The following is an 18,333-nucleotide window of genomic DNA, read 5'->3' as shown; positions in this document are numbered from 1 at the left end:
AATCCTTATATTGGACAGCATTAAAAAAAAATAAGAAAAATAACAGCAACTTCTCATTATAAAACAAGAGAACAAAAAAGGAGCAGCTACAACAGCCGCCTCACCTCTTTAAAAATGGAGGGTATAGCAGTATTTAATAACTTTAGAGGAGTGAGGGGTGCTGAATAATTTAATGGGTGATCTATGTATTTTTATACAATACACGTTTAAATTTAAATTATTTTGAACAATACACTATTACATTTAAATTATTCAATTTTACACTAAAATGGTATTGGAAAATATTTCATAAATTAAAAAAGAATGAACTCCAAGACTAAGAGATCAGTTTAAAAACACATTTTATTACTCTTCTTCAATTAGTCATAACGTATCTGCGGTATGGGCTCCGTGCATCTTTTGTCGTCTCTTGAGAAAGGCCCAGATTCATATGTCCAGACAGTGTCTACTCCCTCTCCTGTTATGTGGTCCGGAACCCAATGTGGGAAGGGGAAGCGGCATGCAATGACCCTGGCATTCTCCTGAAGTTCCCTTTGAAGCTTTATTTCCAACTGTGGCATCTGTGAATTGAAAAAAAAATGTATTTCATGTGGTGTCTGAGGCAGCATTGTTCCCTTTTCAGAAAATTGTACGCTTTGGCAACCAGTCGGCGACTGGAGGACTTCCAGTTTTTTAAATCTATTTTTGAAAGAGAGCTTTTATGATGAACAGGAAAACACTTTTAATACGCTTCAGGGTATTTCTAAACAGCATTGCTTTACTATTTGCAAATGTCAAATACAAAAGTACATTATGTGATAATGAAACCGAATGAAACACGATCTCTACAAAACAAACGAAAACCTAGTCACATTTCCTCCCCTCCTCACAGCCTTTCTACCAAATAGAAAAGCGTCTACTACTTTCCCAGGTATTTCAAAAATCGGGCACTGGAGTGGGGCCGGCCAGCAAATCCAAAATGGGAGCCTGGGGCCTGGCTTGTTTTAAGAACCCTAACAAGAGCTGAGCCATACAAAAATGTTACGAAATCAGGGAACAGTTGTCATGTAAATATACGAGAAATATCCTTCAAAATTAAAAAAGTTATTTCTTTTTTAGCATTAGTGTTTTTGTTTTGATGGACATTTATTGAAAATAATTGTTTTAAACATAAAGCATTCAAGAAAAAATTATGTTACAGGTCCCATTCTTTTGGCCTCTCAAGGAAATAAAACAATGTGAAATAAAAAAAAATCAGTATGCTCACATAATTTGATCAAGTGAAGAAACTGGGATTATAACACAGGTTTCTCTTTTAAACATTGTAAAATGAAATCTCTAGATGGATTTTGCCATCAATTTCCCATTTAACATCAACGGGCATCGTTTTGTGTTCATTTCTATCACAAGCATAAATACTATACTTTTTGCAGTTTTTTTTTTTATAAAGCACGACTCAGTCGGAGGGAATTAAAGCACTCTGCAAGAACAGGAGACCACGTAATACATTGTTTTAGGCCCAGGGATATTATGTGATTTGACAAGAATCACCGGATGTTGGGATTCAAACCAGGTTCCCCAGTTTCAAAGCAGCTAGGCCACATCTCTTCCCCGATAAATACATGAAGTTAACACTATACGAACAAAATATTTCTAGAAAAAAGCATAAGGATTAAGGATAGGTATGTAATGCACTTTATTTGTTGTCACTATTATTAGCTTCCTTTGCTTTAATAAAACAGGCCATTATTAGGAGCTGCTCAACACTTCAGTGATGGCAGTTAAAACAATTAGCAAAACAAAGCCAACCATAGAAGATGTTCATGGAGGTCACAGGTCTCCATGAAACACACGCGAAGTACGGCTCCGCGGACCATGCAAAAACATACATTTACATATACTACAGTGGGAAATGGAACATTCTACCATTTGCTCTTTACCCAGAGACCCATGCCTGTCCACCAGGGCCGGACAGGGAACCCAAAGCAGCCCTGGCGATTTTGTCAAACCAGCCCCTGGGAAAGCACTGCCTGGCCCTAGGAGGTTTGAAAACCTTGCTTGCTACTTTTTAGGTCTCGGACTAGCGTTGCACTGCATAAGCAGTGGGCGGAGTCCGAGATTTTTTTGTTTTGGCAGTATGGGGGCTTGAACCCGCCCCTCTTCTCTATTGGCTGGCTTCCTAAACGGAGGCCAGCCATTGGAGGAGAGGGGCGTCACTCAGTTCAAGCCCCGTCTTTTTGCGATTCGGGGGCGTGTTTTTTGCAGTTTTTAAGCCGTGACGTCATCCGTCACTCAACTGCTAAATACACCCCCCGAATCGCAAACATGGCGGCGCTTTTGTTCTGCCATTTCCCCCCGACCGCCGCCGGAAGAAGTCGTTGAGTCCTCCGCCCCAGCTGAGTGCCTGTTTCAAATATTTTTTCGTTTTCTAAATTACTAAAGGGCGTATTTATTTTTACAGGATGTTGAGGCCAGAGCAAGGATCGAACCGACCTCTCGTGCGCTAAAGTCCGCAGCTCTGGCCCTCAGGCCACTCTCTCTCCAGCAGTCCGAGGGTTATTCTCAACGCTTTACACAGCGAAGCCTGGAGTCGTTACTCATTTCTTATGCAACGAACAACCATTGACACAGTCAACGGCCCAGGCTTTGCTGTAGATATAATGTTACTTGTTGCATGATATATCTGTACACAGTGACAGAAGCAGCAAAACCGCACCCGGCGGGTCACGAGCAGATTTTAAGCTCGTGTTTTTAAGCCACACCCTTGTTTCCATAGACCCCGCCCCTTAGGAGCCTCCAGTTTTTCCATCCCACCGGGGTAGAGGGCCGCAAACCTTGAGTTACACAGGATGAAAGACAGAGCCCTGCAGGGTGCCGGGGCTTTGAATCCGGGGAGCAGACACTGACCGAGCTTCCTCTGTGTTTGGGGCTCAGAGGTGAAGGGGGCTGCAGCTGGTGCGGGGTGTCACCCCCAAACACAGAACCTATGGGCGCCCTCCACTAGGACCCTCGGAGGCCTGCCGCCTGGACACTCTGAGCATCCCCTGAAAGAGGTATTTGATTTGAATTGAGGAGAGCCTCCCCATTAACCCCCACACTCACTCATGCCTTTTCTTAGTACTTAGGTAACACTAGCCGGAGGTTGCAGAGCTATACATAAAATGCACAGAGAGGGGCGAGCATTAGGGGAGCAGGGATGTCTGCCCAGGGGTCCAGGGAATAAGCAAGGAAAATGCTCCCTTTGACTGCAATTGGGGCAGTAACTAAAGCATTGCCCAGGTTCATTGGGCGCCAGTGCCACTGCACCCGCTGCACCAAATGCTAGCCACGCTCCTGGAGCCGAGGGATATTCAATTCTTTCTTTGGGGATGTCGAGTGCAGCAGGGACGTTAAAGGAGGCGTCTCTGTAACAAAACCAGAGGATATACGTTTACTAACATAATCTGCCCATACTTTTTTAGGGCACAGCATCATCAAATAAAGTAAGACGCGGCAGCAGCGCCAGGAGCTCTTTAATATCACCGAGTGTGCCACCATGAAGGTGCCAGCTGTAAAGGGCTCGGGGGGAGCCAGACTGGCCCCCACTGCGGGGGTCGCACGGCGGTCCCTGCACCCCCTGCTGGGACTGTCAGTGGCCAGAAGACGTCACTCAGCCTCGAGGCGCAGGGCGCACCTGGGCAGGCACTTCTCAGGTGCTAAACAGGTGTGAAGGGGCCATCAAAGCACCTTCTCAGCCAACGGGGCAGAAGGGGATAATCGGGCGACCCCAGACCAGCTAAACCGGGTTCAGGTCGGATTGACCCTTTGCCCCCCCCCCCCTTGAGGCGAGAGAATGGGGTGGGCGGGAAACGGACAAATCCCCTTTATCGACTCTTAGAAGAGGCCCCCGTCATTCATTCTTGTGTCTGCTTAGCTGTCATTGCCCCAGTGCCCCTCATTCTCTACGAATATAAACCTAGTTTAGGGAAAATGTGTGCTATAAACCATTCATCCTACATGCTGTGATGTCGGGGCTGTAGAGGGGCGAAGAGATCCGTGGATCCAGGAGAGCTGATGTGCTGCGAAGAGAAGGAGGGCAGGGGGGGGGGGGGTCAGAAAGAAACGCTGGGGATGTGGAGTGACACTGGAATGTAAAGAAAATGTAGGGCTAAGAATAAGTGCTAGGGATGTGGGGTGACGATGGGTCTGTGGAAAAATACTGGGCTGTGGAGAGATGCTGGGGACTGTGAAGAAATGCTGGAGGCTGTGAAGGGATGCTGGGCTGTGGAGGGTGCTGGGGTTGTGGAGGGATGCTGGGGCTGTGGAGGGATGCTGGGGCTGTGGAGGGATGCTGGGGCTGTGGAGGGATGATGGAGCTGTTCGGAGCCGCTCCTTCGCTAATTTTTTAAAATTTGAAGACGGTGGGCGAACCACCGACAGAACCTTTCTAAAATAAGCTTGACTCACTCAAATATGTCTTGTCAAAAACACTTGGCGGTTGTTTGATGAGATTATAAGAAGGAATGATTGAAGAAACGCAGTGAACAGTAGACCGATGCTCAGTGAAAGGGCTTGGTCGCAAGGATATACCGGTCTTTGTTGTGATTATTGCTCTTGCTCTGATTAAATGAGACGGGCCTCAACATCAAGGCTGACGTGCGACGACCGGCTTTGTGTGCAACTTATTTTTTTACTGTCACAGGTGCTACGTACAGAAAAGTGGAACAATTGCTAATACAAGAACAAGATTAAAATTGTTTCTCATAAAACAAATAATAGTTTAATGACGCACATTAACAGACCTAATGCTTCCACCCTGTTCAGTATAACCGTTCATGTCCAATCAGTGGCGGCTGGTGACATTTGAAAGAGGTGAGGCATAAAACAATTGTCGTACCTCACTGCGGCAAGCTCGCAAGACTGAACCACCTACGGGAGGCACCCGGGAGATACCTCCTAAACACCCTAGCCCTCATGGTATATCACCTATCAAACATCTTCTCGACTGCCCAAAGCAAGTCCCTCACCAGCTGCCAGAAAGACCAACAAGAAAGATTCCAAACACAATTCTGGTGTTTAATGCTGTGTGCTATGCCCCTCGGAGAGTAATGGAAGAGAGGTGCCTACAGTCCCAGAACACATTACTTGAAATTACTATGAAGCACTCCCTAGAAAGTAAACCACACTGGGAGCATGAGCAAAGCATCCCTGGATGTCAGGTTTCCAGCCCAAAGTCGGTGAGTCCCTGTCCCTATAGAGAGTGGGGTTTCCAGGCTACAGGCCTCTTCAGTCGGGTGTCCCTATCTCTGGAGAGAGTGGGGTGTCCCTGTCCCTGGGAGAGTGGGGTTTCAGGCTTCATGCCTCTTCTCTGGGTGTCCCTGTCTCTGGAGAGAGTGGGGTGTCCCTGTCTCTGTGAGAGTGGGGTTTCAGGCTTCAGGCCTCTTCTGTCGGGGTGCCCCTGTCTCTATAGAGTGGCGCTGCAGGGCCACAGATGGGACCCTTGTCCTGGGGTTGGCGCTGGTCCACCTGAGGGTTCCCTTCACCCATCTCCACGGCACAGACGCTACAGCGCCAAGCACAGAATTCGCTACCCGCCAGATTTTGTAGTTTTATGCCTGAATCGAAATTCATACAGGGTGGGAACTTGAGGCGTCTGAGCTTCCGGATTGAACGGGGATTTCCTCTGAATCCCATTTAATCAGAATAAGACCTCTATTAATATTTATGCCGGTAGTTGGTGGACCGAGGGAGGTGTGGTGTGGTGTCTGCAGGGGGGGAGCGCATTAAACGCAGCTTAAAACATGAATGCAGTTTAAGCAAAGTTTGCAGGTCCTGGGGCTTCTGCGTGCAGAGAAGGCACACGCCTGCTTTGGGGCTGGCATGTTGGACCAGCCTTAGGGCTGCAGAAGGGGGTGCAGGCCCGGTCATCGGAGGGAATTCCGCACTACGAGACCTTCAATTTTGCTTGAATAATCAGGATTCTTTGAAACCAGTGAACTCTCAGGCGACAAGGTCTGCATGGGAAGCAGAGCAGTGACGGGCAAGGACGGAAGGAAGGGGGCGAGGGTGCCAGGGGGTCGGGGCGCTGTGCGAGGGACACAGAGGGGTTTGGAAACAAAAGAAAACAACAAATATATATAAAATAAAATAAACAACTTACCGTCCGTAGAGACTCCGTCCCGACTCCCGTCGTCCTGGTTCAAGTCCTGCAGGCAGCTCGTCATCAGGAAGGCGGCGCGACAGGCAGCCTCCCTCTCCACCGCCGCGTTTTTGATTGGTGCGGCCGGCTGCCCCAGGCTGCGTCATTTTCTCTCTGTATGCTGCTGCAGCATTCAGAGAGAACAGGTAGAGTGAGTGGGTGGTGTTACTCGAGGGCAGGGGGGAGTGGCTTGGGGGAGTAGCTTCCCACTGTTGTTAATACTGTCTGTTTGGGCGGCCTCAGGCTGCCCAAACTGTCAGTATTAACAACAGTGGGAAAGCCACTCCCCCTGCCCTCGAGTAACACCCCCACTCTAAACCAGGAAGTTCTGCTTTCTCGCCGTGCGAGAAGGCAGAAACAATGGTAGTTAATAACTACCATTTGTTTCTGCCTTCTTGCACAGCGAGAAAGCAGGAGGGCGGCACCCAAACGCCCCCATGGAGGATCCGCCACTGTGTCCAATACATTATTGGAATACATAACTTTACTTTGCAATTGCTGCCAGGCTTTTCTGAAAAGCTCAATAAATTGCGTCACGCATATCCGTTGGCTTTTACGTGGTCACAGAACTTGACAACGGGTGACCTCAGAATCCCATTTTCTGAAAAGTTATTTTCCGGAAACGACTTATAAACTCATCTAAACTAGAATATAAATAGGTGAGATAAGGTTTAACAGTCATAATCATGTACTTGATATAATTTCCTCCTTTATGTAACTGACAAATGGCTCTGTGTGTGTGGCTGTGTGTGTGTGGGGGCTCTGTGTGTGTGTGGTGGGCTCTGTGTGTGTGGGGGGCTCTGTGTGTGTGTGGTGGGCTCTGTGTGTGTGTGTGCTGGGCTGTGTGTGTGTGTGGTGGGCTCTGTGTGTGTGTGTGTGGGCTCTGTGTATGGTGGGCTCTGTGTGTGTGTGGTGGGCTCTGTGTGTGTGGTGGGCTCTGTGTGTGTGGTGGGCTCTGTGTGTGTGTGTTGTGGGCTCTGTGTGTGTGTGTAGTGGGCTCTGTGTGTGTGTGGTGTGCTCTGTGTGTGTGTGTGGCTCTGTGTTTGTGTGTGGCTCTGTGTGTGTGTGGCTCTGTGTGTGTGTGTGGCTCTGTGTGTGTGTGCCTCAGTGTGTGTGTGTGGCTCTGTGTGTGTGGCTCTGTGTGTGTGTGGCTCTGTGTGTGTGTGTGTGTGTGTGTGTGTGTGGCTCTGTGTGTGTGGCTCTATGTGTGTGTGGCTCTGTGTGTGTGTGGCTCTGTGTGTGTGGCTCTGTGTATGTGTGTGTGGCTCTCTGTGTGTGTGGCTCTGTCTCTGTGGCTCTGTGTGAGTGGGTGCTTGTGGCTCTGTGTGTGGCTCTGTGTGTGGGTGCGTGTGGCTCTGTGTGTGTGGGTGCATGTGGCTCTGTGTGTGGCTCTGTGTGTGTGTGTGGGTGTAAATGCAATAGGTCTCGCATTTGCGAGAGATTAAGCTATTGGCATTGTAAATGACAATGCCATTTATTTATATGTTTTAAAAACAAAAATAATGTCATGAGCAAAGCCAATAGCTCTAACTTTAACAAGGACGAGACCATTGCATTGTAAATGCTTGTTGTTACTGGGGGCCGATATTGCAGCCCGCTGCAATACCAGCCCCGCCGCTGCAAAACCAACCCCCACCCTTCCGGGGAAACGCCTGATGCCTGCTACGGCCAGTCCGGCCATGCAACAACCTCACTACCTCGTTTTTGTAATGTTTCCCTGTTGACGAGGTCCAGTTTTTATTCACCCCTGCTGAGGTAACATGTTCTCATGCTGGTTGACCTATATACCAGTCTGTTTCATGTAAAGTGCTCGATTATCGTTTGGTGTAGCAGCGCTATATAAATAATCCTAATAAATAGAGAGAATGAAGATATGTTATGTGCCAATGACAACACTGGAGCAAATCATTGTCACATTGTCGCAGTCATTCAGCATTCAAAGAGGGAATCGATAATGAATGACCTGAGCACTTCGGATGAGAGGTTTCAGAGGTCCATCCTGAGGGCACATACGAGATGGCATTTGAAAAAGCTGCCCTCCTAGGGATTCCTCCGCAGCTTTTAGGCAGACAGCCTGATTTAGAGGATGGTTCATGCAGAACATGTACCGGCCACCCTACGTAGAGTTCTTGCCAGATGTTGTGCATACATCAAAATCTAGAGCAGACCATGATGGAGGGAAATGACAATACTCTAATTTTGGGAATTCTCTCCAGAAATTGGAGTCTTTTCATTTCTAAATATGGAGTAACATCCGCCTACTGAATCTTTCTCCTCAATAAGTGCCCCATTGTGAAGGAAACTCAGCCGGAGGATTACATGCTGAGCTTAGAGTTTCCTCTTGAAATAGGAGGGTTTTCGGTGTCTCACAGCTCAAAAAAAGGCCTAGAATCTCTTTGCAGTCAGAGAACGAAACAAGTGGGTGGAAATTGATTTTGAAATGTGCTCACTCGCATTTAAGCATGACAATTGCGGCTGCTCATCTTTATACTCAAATTCTAATGACCAAGAGTAAGTATTGCCATGGATCTAGAGAAGCCCTGCACTAGTGCCCACGGCTCTGTTCCATGTTCATTCGCCTACTCCTCCAGCCCAACACCCCTTTCATGGAGGAAAGAAACCAATTTGACCCTGCCCTAGAAGTTTTTTGAAGTTAAAGTGAAATTATACTTTTTTTTGTGAGCAATAAGTAGGTTACCAAGTATTAAACACTTTAGTTCGATTTCAAGGTACATTACTGCTTTGTCTTAATACAGTTTCACTGCAGATCTTTTACCTGTTAGTGCTAACAAATAGATTTTGCCAACTTGGCACTGTTAAATGTGGAAATCAAGAGGAGAATACAGTTACTGTATGTTATTCTCCATTTCAAAGTAAATAAGTAAGTAAAGGTTTTATGGAGCGTGCGATTACCAAGTGCCTTGGCGATAGCGGAGACCTCAGACACCAGCCAAAGGAATACTAAATAATTTAGAGGAGGCGGCAAAAAGCCATGCCTTTAGCGATCTCCAAAAAGAGAGTATGACTGGATTGGGATCTTAAAGACAGGGGCAGAGAGTTCCAAAGTTTACTGGCTAGATAAGAAAAAGGGAAATGTACACTAATATTACGATTACCTGTGTGGTAATGATATTAGTTGAATCGCTTAAACATGAGGCACTGACCCTACTTTCTTTAAAAAAAAGGCCAGTGAGGGAAAAACAGAGGTTCTGATTCAAAGGTGGGTGGAAGCGACAAACCTGATTGCTGGAGGAGTGCCAGATCTGAACGGGATGCACTTTTCTTCTCCGTGATACCCATGCAGTAAGGGATTATTTGCCAAGTTTTTTTTAACTCTAAATTTAGTTCCTCCACAAATGGATGTTTCAATAGTGTTCAAAAACCACAGGCATGTTTTGTCCCACTTGCTGTTACTTAGCCTGTAGGATTTGAGCTGCTTCGAGAGTAGTGAGCTATGGATAACGGTAAAAATAAGGTAAACACTAATAACGAGCCCAAACATTGAAAAAATATACACTGCACCACGTGTTAGATTATACCTTCTCGTTTCTATTTACCCACCTCCAAGCTTCATGTTGATATAGGTGGTGCATCTTCGCATTATTGGCCCTGCGTGTGCTTGTTATTTATTTTATTATGTTTTTTATTTACCTTCACAAGCTTGCCAATAGCAACATTACGTTCAGGCGCAAGCAGACCTTGAATATATTCTCGCTGGTGTAAACGCTGACGACTGTATTATCAACGCCGCTGCTGGGCGGTGCTGACGCGGGGACGTCACCATGCTGGGCCTGTGAGAGCCATTCACGCCTTTTGACACATCAACGGACCTTCTCAGAACAAGCCCGCGTGCTCCCCCCCCCCCCCCGGGGGTTGGGGGTGCCGCCGAGCTCTTTGCCAGGGCCGATTTTCGGCCGATTTTATTAAAGGGCCGATTTTGCAGCTATGCTGCAAAAACGTCCCAGTAACAAAAACGGCCCCCAGGGGCCCAAAACCGGCCCCCACCCGTGCGGTGCACCGGGGGATTTCCCGGTGCCTACTACGGCCAGTCCGCCCCTGCTGTCCACTCCAGTGCTTTAAAAATCCCACAGCTCTATTGGGTCTCTGGGCGCTAACATGACCTTCAAAGAGGGAGCTGTGTGAACCTGTAGTTTGCGTATAATCTGTGCCACCTTAATTAAGTGCAGCTGCTCCGTATATCTGATCTCAGCTTCAATGGAAAACCATTCTTAGTGCGAAGGGAAATGGGCGCACACCCTAAAGTTGAGGGTGGCAGGGCACCCTGCAATGTTTTAACAAGTGGGAAAAAGCCAGCTGCTCTGCCCCCCACATGGAAAGGAAGGCAGAAGAATGTTGTGAGAGATCGAGGGATGCAACAGGGAAAATCCACGATTGCATGGTTAGTTTTTAGGTTGAGCATTCGAGACCTCTTGTATATACTTTAGTATATACTTATATGTGTAAGTACTTTGTGGGATCTGGAGATCAGCCCTAGGACTTGCCTGCGTCCGCTTAGGGACTATTATTTTCAGTTCAACTGCTTCTATTTAACTGTCTTGTTAGAAAACGACCAGTAGAGGTCAGAAAAATACCAGAATTGCTTTCTGCTGAGGGAATTTCTTTTTTTTATTTTCTGGCAACTTCCTCTATTTAACTTTCTTGATAGAAAACGACCAGTAGGGGTCAGTAAAACACCAGAATCACTTTAGCAATCTCTAGATTCCAGTCCATAGAAATTGTCTTCCATGAGGACCAGTACACAATATATTTTTTTTAATGTTGCATTTTCAGTGTAATGACCACCGAAGGCCTGATTCTATATTAAAAACAGAGCTTTGGACTATACCATTTGCCACTGAAAGGCAACATTTCTCTCCATGTGTTCCCATACCTGGCGTGTCACGCAGTTTGGTGCTTACTTTCCTTCCATGTTAAAGAACAGTAGATGTTTCAGCACCCAGGCTAATGTGCTGCATAGCTAGCTACATATAAGGTCCCAAAGGAGAGACCGATTTCATTGTAAATGCTTGTTGGTTAGAGGTTTCAAGAGCATCTCAAGCGGAGTCAGAGCTAGGCGTCTGGCTTGACCCTTCAGTGGGTCGTCCAGCTCTTCGGGTTGTGGTTCTGAAATTCTGGACCCTGCTGTAATACCGGTACCGAGGTCCAACACTCGTGTCACAAAATATCATCGTACCATGACGAATTTGGTATCGGCAGACCGGTAATGATTAGAACATTATCCCTATGCATTTGCGTCGTGATTGAGCGATGCTAACACCCTTAAATCATGGTTTCCGTTCTGAACCCTCGGACTCCATTTTGTGAACGGCATCCATCTTATTGCTTGCCCTCATATAAGTCAATCGATTGAGGCCGAGTTTGATCTGAAAGGACACGTCCACCTTAGCTGACTTCCCCATGACCTGGCCAAACTGACTCCACTGCCTCCAGCCAAACCTGTTTGGGCAGCTCCTCGCCCAGTGGCCGAATAAGATAGCATCAATGCATAACATGCCATAAACCATTCACTACATACAGGCCATGTTTTCTACACACATACACCTGTCCATGTTCCTTGTTTATGGCCAGTTTTACGACGAGGAGGTGCCCTGTTTTATTGGGGTTTCATCGATACCTGATGGGAGTTCTGGGCCTGGCTGGGTCATCTGTCACAAACTGGACATCTAAAATATGGGTTGGCCGACATGACTGTGCGTTTTGCTCTATTGTGAAAATATGTCTATGACCGTATTGTAAACTGAAGAATTCTTGCCTGCAGCTGTTATTTCTGTATATAAGGAGAAGGCTGGTTCTGTAAAAACGAACAGACTCCTGAGAACTTACGACCCGTGCTGTTGTAATTCTAGGACGCTTGTTACTTGGTTGCAGCCAATAAAACTCGATCTCTGACTTCACCTAGAAGACTCTTGGTTTCTGTGGTCCGGAACAGGGAGAACTCAGAGGTCTTCGGGTGTTATCCCCTGGCACCACCGGGTTCCTAAAAACCCGGCACCTCAGTTGGCGCCCAACTCGGGGCGGTATTAAGCGGTGACGGTCCAAGCCAGATGTTCGTGAGGAGCTTCGTGTGAAAATTCCAGAGGACGGACAGCCACTTCAGCGACCCCTGTATGTCGACGTGGTTCCGAAGATCTTTGCTGCGAGGTTCCCCGCGTCCCGACGGCTACGAAGGACTGCTGCCCTGACTATCGCCCTGTTTTGGACCCAGTGATCATTGGTAGAGCGAAACGATAGACGAGTCTTCTAGTGACGTCATCAATCTTCAATACTTCAGTTAAGTATAAGTGGAGCGTCTCCCAGTCCTTAGTTTGGTTCTTAGTTTTGGTATCTTTGAGATACACCTTGTTTGGAACTTGCAAGCGCCAAAACCGAGGGATTCGTGTATTCACGAGAATATCATAAATAGATAATCCCTTGAAGTTTGAAGCTAGACTAGTGAGCGAAGATGCCTGGTCTTAGCAGACTTGGAAACTTGTTTTGTCTTGGTTGTGGTAAGGACTCCCGATTAGAGGATTCGTGTCCGGTTCCTCCGATTGGAACTCCAACATATGAGTTATATATAAAGCACGGAGTAGGCCCTATCACGTATAATGAGGTATGGATAAAATACACCCGCAAGGATGGTGTTTTAAAATGGCCCCAATATGGTAGCTTTGACTCAGAAATTTTAGATAACCTGGAGGTCAAATTGTTCAAGAAGAAAGCCCGGCCGGCGATGTTTGACTCTTTTCGCTTATGGCGCAAAGAAGCCAAACAAAAAGAAATAAAATTAGCAAAGAAAAATAAAAGAGGTATGTCAATGGTGCAAGCCGCCGTTGCATACAGGGATAATGAGGAAGAGCAAGAGAGTGAACAAATGCTCAGAAGCAAGGAGTTAGCAGTAGACAAATGCTACCCGATGTAGCCCCATGAAGGACAAGACTCAAAGGGAACATCCGAGAAAGATCCATTAATGTCCCATTTATTGAATTCACCACCCCCATACACATCGAGTGTTACTGGACCCCCGAAGCGTTTTGTTATACCGCGCCCCGGCGCACGAAATGCAGCCCTTACACAAGCACCAGCTCCTCTTCAGCTGGTTCCTACTTCTCCCGCGCAGCCTTCTCAAGGGCCGCCGCCTTTGCTACATACTCCATCTACTTCTTCTACAACTTTGCCTACTGCTCTAACTGTTTATCCTGATACTACTACTGCTACTGCTTCGACTTCCTCTGCTATTGCCTTGACTTCCTCTTTACATCAGCCTGTCTTTTCTGGCACATCTGCCTCTTCACAAGCTTCTCCTTCTGTTAGACAGAGAGTGGCAAGTACTGTCACTGGTCTGTTCTCACCTTTCTTTGGGTCGCCTAAAACGACCCCTAAAACAGGACGTAGACAGTTGCGTAGTCAACTGCCTGATTATGAGGAAAGAGAAGTGCTGAATGAGTTAGCACGCAAATGGGTTACCGACACTGTAAAATATGACGTTCAGTCTGTTATGGAAGTCTTACGACAATGGGATGCACCCACTCAGAGATACGTATTCGAAGAGATGTGTGTATATCTCTGTGAAGATTTGGAGACGAATGATCCAAAACGCAAAATGAAAGAATTATTCCGTATGCGTTTTAAGTTCTATGAAGGCATGATTATAGGTGCTGATGTTGAAAAAGCAATAGATTTGTTGTTATCTTATAGGAGTAAGGGAAATGTCTCTAGATCATTGTATGAAGATGACGTGTCAGGTAGGAAAAAGCCGCGACAGTACCCTATGAGAGAAGTTCCTCCAGTTTGGAGGGAAGGTGATGCAAATGCAAATCCACCAGTTCCACCACATTTCCAGCGTGTTTGGGTACATGTCCCCTGGAAAAGATCTGAAGTTTTAGCACTCAAGCAGACATTACCTGATCCACGTAAAAATCCCGCAGGGTATTATAAGGATTTATCACAGACTGCCAGCTCATGCATAATGAATTTAGCAGACATAGACATGTTATTTGGGAATGTTGTTCCACAACCTTTATGGAGTAAGATTCGTCATACGAATCATGATCAAGAACTAGGTGACAAAAGGGCTAATATTACTGCTGCAGATGCTAGACAAGTTGGTGGTTCTAAACCTGAGCCTTTAATAGCTGAACTTCCTGGTAGAATGATCACATACATGAAGACCTTAATGCCTGAATTGCGTGTTAATTGGGAAAAGTTGTCTGCGTACAAGCAGAAGAAAGATGAGAATGTGTCTGACTTTTTCACAAGGTTTGAAGAGACTTTCGTCGATCATAGTGGTCAGGATATGGCTACCGAGGGTGGCCAAAGATTGTTTGTAGATAAATTTGTACATAATTTACTTCCTGAACTATGTAATAAATTGAAAGATTCAGAGAGTGCTTGGGCTGTTTCCACGTCAGCGCAGATTTTAGCCACAGCCCAGTACTACGAAAATAGGCGCAAAGACGAACTAGATAAGGCAGACAAAAAGACTAAAGATTTAAAAACTAAAGTTCTTCTCCAGCAAGCCTATCCGCATCGCACTCCTAGTCAGCCCAATTATCAGCGACCACAGCAGTATACGAGAAACACGCAAGGAAAAGAGTTTTCTCATCAGCGTTTGCCGTATGGCCCGAATCAGTGTGCCTATTGCAAAGAAGAGGGTCATTTCAAAAATAATTGTCCAGCTCTAGCGCGACGTCTAAATGGTGTTTCCGGTGCAAGAGGTAAAGGTGTTCAACAAGCTCCTAGGGGTAGGGGCCGTGGAAATTTCCCCCAGAACACAATTTCTTTTCCGCCTCAGAATTCCATGAATAGCTTTGATCAACAGAATAATGCGTCTTCTAGGTCAGCTCAGTACTATGCTGAAGACTATTACGCCGAAAACGAAAATGAGGGTAATAATTGCTAGGACAGCCATGGACAAAGAGAGGGAGTTGTTTCAGTTCCAGTAGATCAGAATGGACCTTATGTCGAGGTGATTACATCAGGAGTGTCAGAGCCATTTCTGCTGGATACTGGTGCTACAAAAAGTTCGATTATGCACTCAAAACTTTCTGGCGCACCTTTGTCTGGCGAAATGAATGTTTCAGTAGGTTTTTCTGGCGCCCCGGTTAGAAACCCGATCTCTAGTCCCATGCCCCTTTCTGTTGGCCCATGCGAATTAGAAGCACCCCTCATTCTCACAACAGGTTGTGGCGAAAATTTGGATTTGTTAAAAAGATTATATGCGACTTTGTACTGTTCTCCTTCGGGAGTACAACTCACCCTTGGTAAGAAAGTGGTTTCCCCAATGTATTTGTCAAAGGAAAATATTCCAACTGAATTGTCATCTCTCCCAGATATACTTTGGGCTACTGGTTCTAATGATGTAGGTCGTTTGGAGATAGCACCGTATGTCATAACATTGAAAGCCAATGTTAGGTTGCCACGTATTCCCAAATACAAAATCTATAGCGAATGTGAAAAAACTTTGTTAGCGATCGTTTACGATCTGATCGAGAAAGATGTCATTGAAGAGACAACAGGCAACATTTGTAACAGTCCTATTCTGCCAGTCTTAAAGCGTACTGATCCTTCGCAGCCACCTGTGTACAGATTTGTGATTGATCTCAGAGAAGTGAATAAGATTGTTGTACAACAGTTTCCAGTTGTCCCCGACATTACTGCCTTATTGACAATGGTTCCAGCTTCAGCCACTTGGTTTTCGGTGATTGACCTGAAGAACGCTTTCTTCAGCATCCCGATTGCTGAGGAGAGCAGAGACATTTTTGGCTTAAATTTAGGAGGACGAAGCTTCCGCTTCAAACGCGCTCCTCAGGGCTACTGCGAAAGCCCATCGATATTCAGTCAGGCTCTGAAAACACAACTAGACAAGATTGTTCTACAGGATGGTGCAACTCTGGTTCAGTATGTAGACGATCTGCTGATCGCTGCAGACACTGAAGAGATTTGCAAGCAAGCCACATTGTCGTTGTTGCGTCATTTATGTGACATGAAACACAAAGTCTCTCTCTCAAAACTGCAATTTTGTCGACAAGAAGTGACCTACTTAGGTCACATCTTATCGAAGGAGGGAAGGAGACCGACCCCAGAAAGAATACAGGCAATTGCAAGATTGAGTGCCCCAAGGACACAGAGAGAAGTTCGGGCCTTCTTGGGCATTACATCGTACTGTAGACAATGGATACCGAATTTTTCACTATTGGCTAAACCTTTGCTGGCACTAATCCGTAAAGATACACCCGATCCTATGCCTTGGTCTGAAGATTGTCAGACAAGTTTCCACGAGTTGCGTGATGCATTGTGTTCGGCTCCTGTGTAGGGCAACCCCGACTACAGTAAGCCTTTTACATTATATGTCCATGAGAAGGAAGGTTGCGCATTATCAGTCTTGACACAATACTTTGGGGACAAACAACGCCCATGCGCGTATTTCTCAGCGACTCTAGATCAAGTTGCTTGAGGGCCACTGCTGCAGCAGCTGTCTGTATTCGACAGTCTGCTGGGTTAGTCATGAATAATACTCTGATCGTTATGGTCCCACATGCAGTAGACATTTTACTAAACAGAACAAAAACACAGCATTTAACTAGTGCTCGACTGTCCAGCTATGAGCTGACACTATTAGCAAGTCACATACACATAAAGAGGTGTGATACACTCAACCCCGCTACGTTATTGCCTATTCCGGCAGAGAGAGATGAGGTTGAAAAACATGATTGCTGCTTTAGGACAGAAGAAGAGACAAAAGGGAGAGTAGACTTACAGGACACTCCCCTTCCCGAATGTAATGATAATTTATGGGTTGATGGTTCATGCTTCAAGTTGCCAAATGGTGATACGACCGCAGCATATGCTGTAACAACATTGCACACGATTGTAGAGGCCGCGGGCATCCCCCACAATTCCGTGCAAGCAGCCGAGTTGGTTGCACTTATAAGAGCGTGTGTGTTGGCAAAAGGAAAGCGAGTGAATGTGTACACTGATAGCCAATACGCCTTCGGCGTGGCCCATAATTTTGGAAGATTGTGGCGTGAACGTGGGTTCCTGACGTCACATGGTGCAAGAATCCAACATGGTCAGCTAGTGAACGACCTTCTCGAGTCACTGACCTTGCCCCTACAAGTTGCGATCGTGAAATGCAGTGCACACAGAAAGATTCAAGATGATGTTGGTCGTGGGAATGCATTTGCAGATGAAGTTGCGAAAGAGACTGCAAGGAACACAATGAGTCGGATGTACGTTGTAGGTCCTGCTAGATGGATTGCTGATGTGGGCATGTGTGAGGACACTATTGAAAGTGTGAAGTCCATACAATCGGATGCCACGGAAAAAGAGGTGAATGAATGGAGAGAAAGCAAGGGTAGATTGGATGCGAATGGTTGTTGGGTCGAATTGTCCGAACATCAACGATGGCTGTTACCCGATGCATATGTGCTTGCAGTGGTGACAATGGCCCATGGAATGGCACACATCAGTGTGAAAGGAATATGTAAACTATTGGCCCCAGTATGGCAGAATAGTGGTATCCCAAAAGGCGCGGAGAATTTGGTCAAGAACTGTATGGTATGTTTGAAGTACAATCCCGGTAAGGGAACCCCAACTCCAGCTGGTCATTTTGCGCCTCCGACGTATCCGTTCGAGGTTTTGCAGCTCGATTTCATCCACATGGAGAGGTGCAACAATCTGAAATACGTGCTTGTTGTTGTTTGCGCTTTCTCCAGGTGGGTAGAAGCGTATCCCCATAAGGACAGCACTGCCTTGTCAACTGCCAAAGCCCTTGTCAAGGAATTCTTCCCTAGGTTCGGCATGCCTATAATGGTCTGGAGCGATAATTGAAGTGAATTTGTGGGACGAGTGATGAAGAGAGTGTGCGAATGTCTAGGCATACACCAGAAGTTTCACGCTGCGAATCACCCCCAATCAGCTGGTTTAGTAGAATGTTACAACGGCACCCTAAAACTCAAACTAGCCAAGATCCAAGCCAGCACAGGTCTTAAATGGCCTGACGCCCTGCCTTTAGCACTCCTGTCTACCAGAATGATTGTCCATTCTAGATTAGGACTTAGCCCTTACGAGATTGTGTTTGGCCGCCCAGCCAACATCTGGGGCGTGCCAAGGCCCAAGAGGCTAAGCGAAATAGAGCATCCTGTACTGCTTGACTATTTACACGAATTGACAAC

The 18,333-nt window shown here is 46.4% G+C and overlaps 1 protein-coding gene across 2 annotated transcripts in view; it reads right to left on the bottom strand.

Moving 5' to 3' along the window:
• Positions 1-324: 324 nt before the first annotated feature.
• ATPSCKMT (ATP synthase c subunit lysine N-methyltransferase) overlaps positions 325-18,333 on the bottom strand; it is a 297,910-nt gene continuing 279,901 nt past the window's right edge. For both annotated transcript variants that reach the window (XM_086965273.1, XM_086965274.1), the window contains exon 5: positions 325-560. In XM_086965273.1, the coding sequence (XP_086821399.1) occupies positions 360-560 (201 nt within the window). In that variant the 3' untranslated portion in view covers positions 325-359. The remainder of the gene's footprint in view (positions 561-18,333) is intronic.

The sequence above is a fragment of the Lissotriton vulgaris genome, chromosome 4_1, assembly GCF_964263255.1.
Source record: "Lissotriton vulgaris chromosome 4_1, aLisVul1.2, whole genome shotgun sequence".
In the NCBI taxonomy this organism is placed as follows: Eukaryota; Metazoa; Chordata; class Amphibia; order Caudata; family Salamandridae; genus Lissotriton; species Lissotriton vulgaris.
The sequence above is the reverse complement of the archived record's forward strand: the minus strand, read 5'-3'. Positions and strand labels throughout refer to the sequence as shown.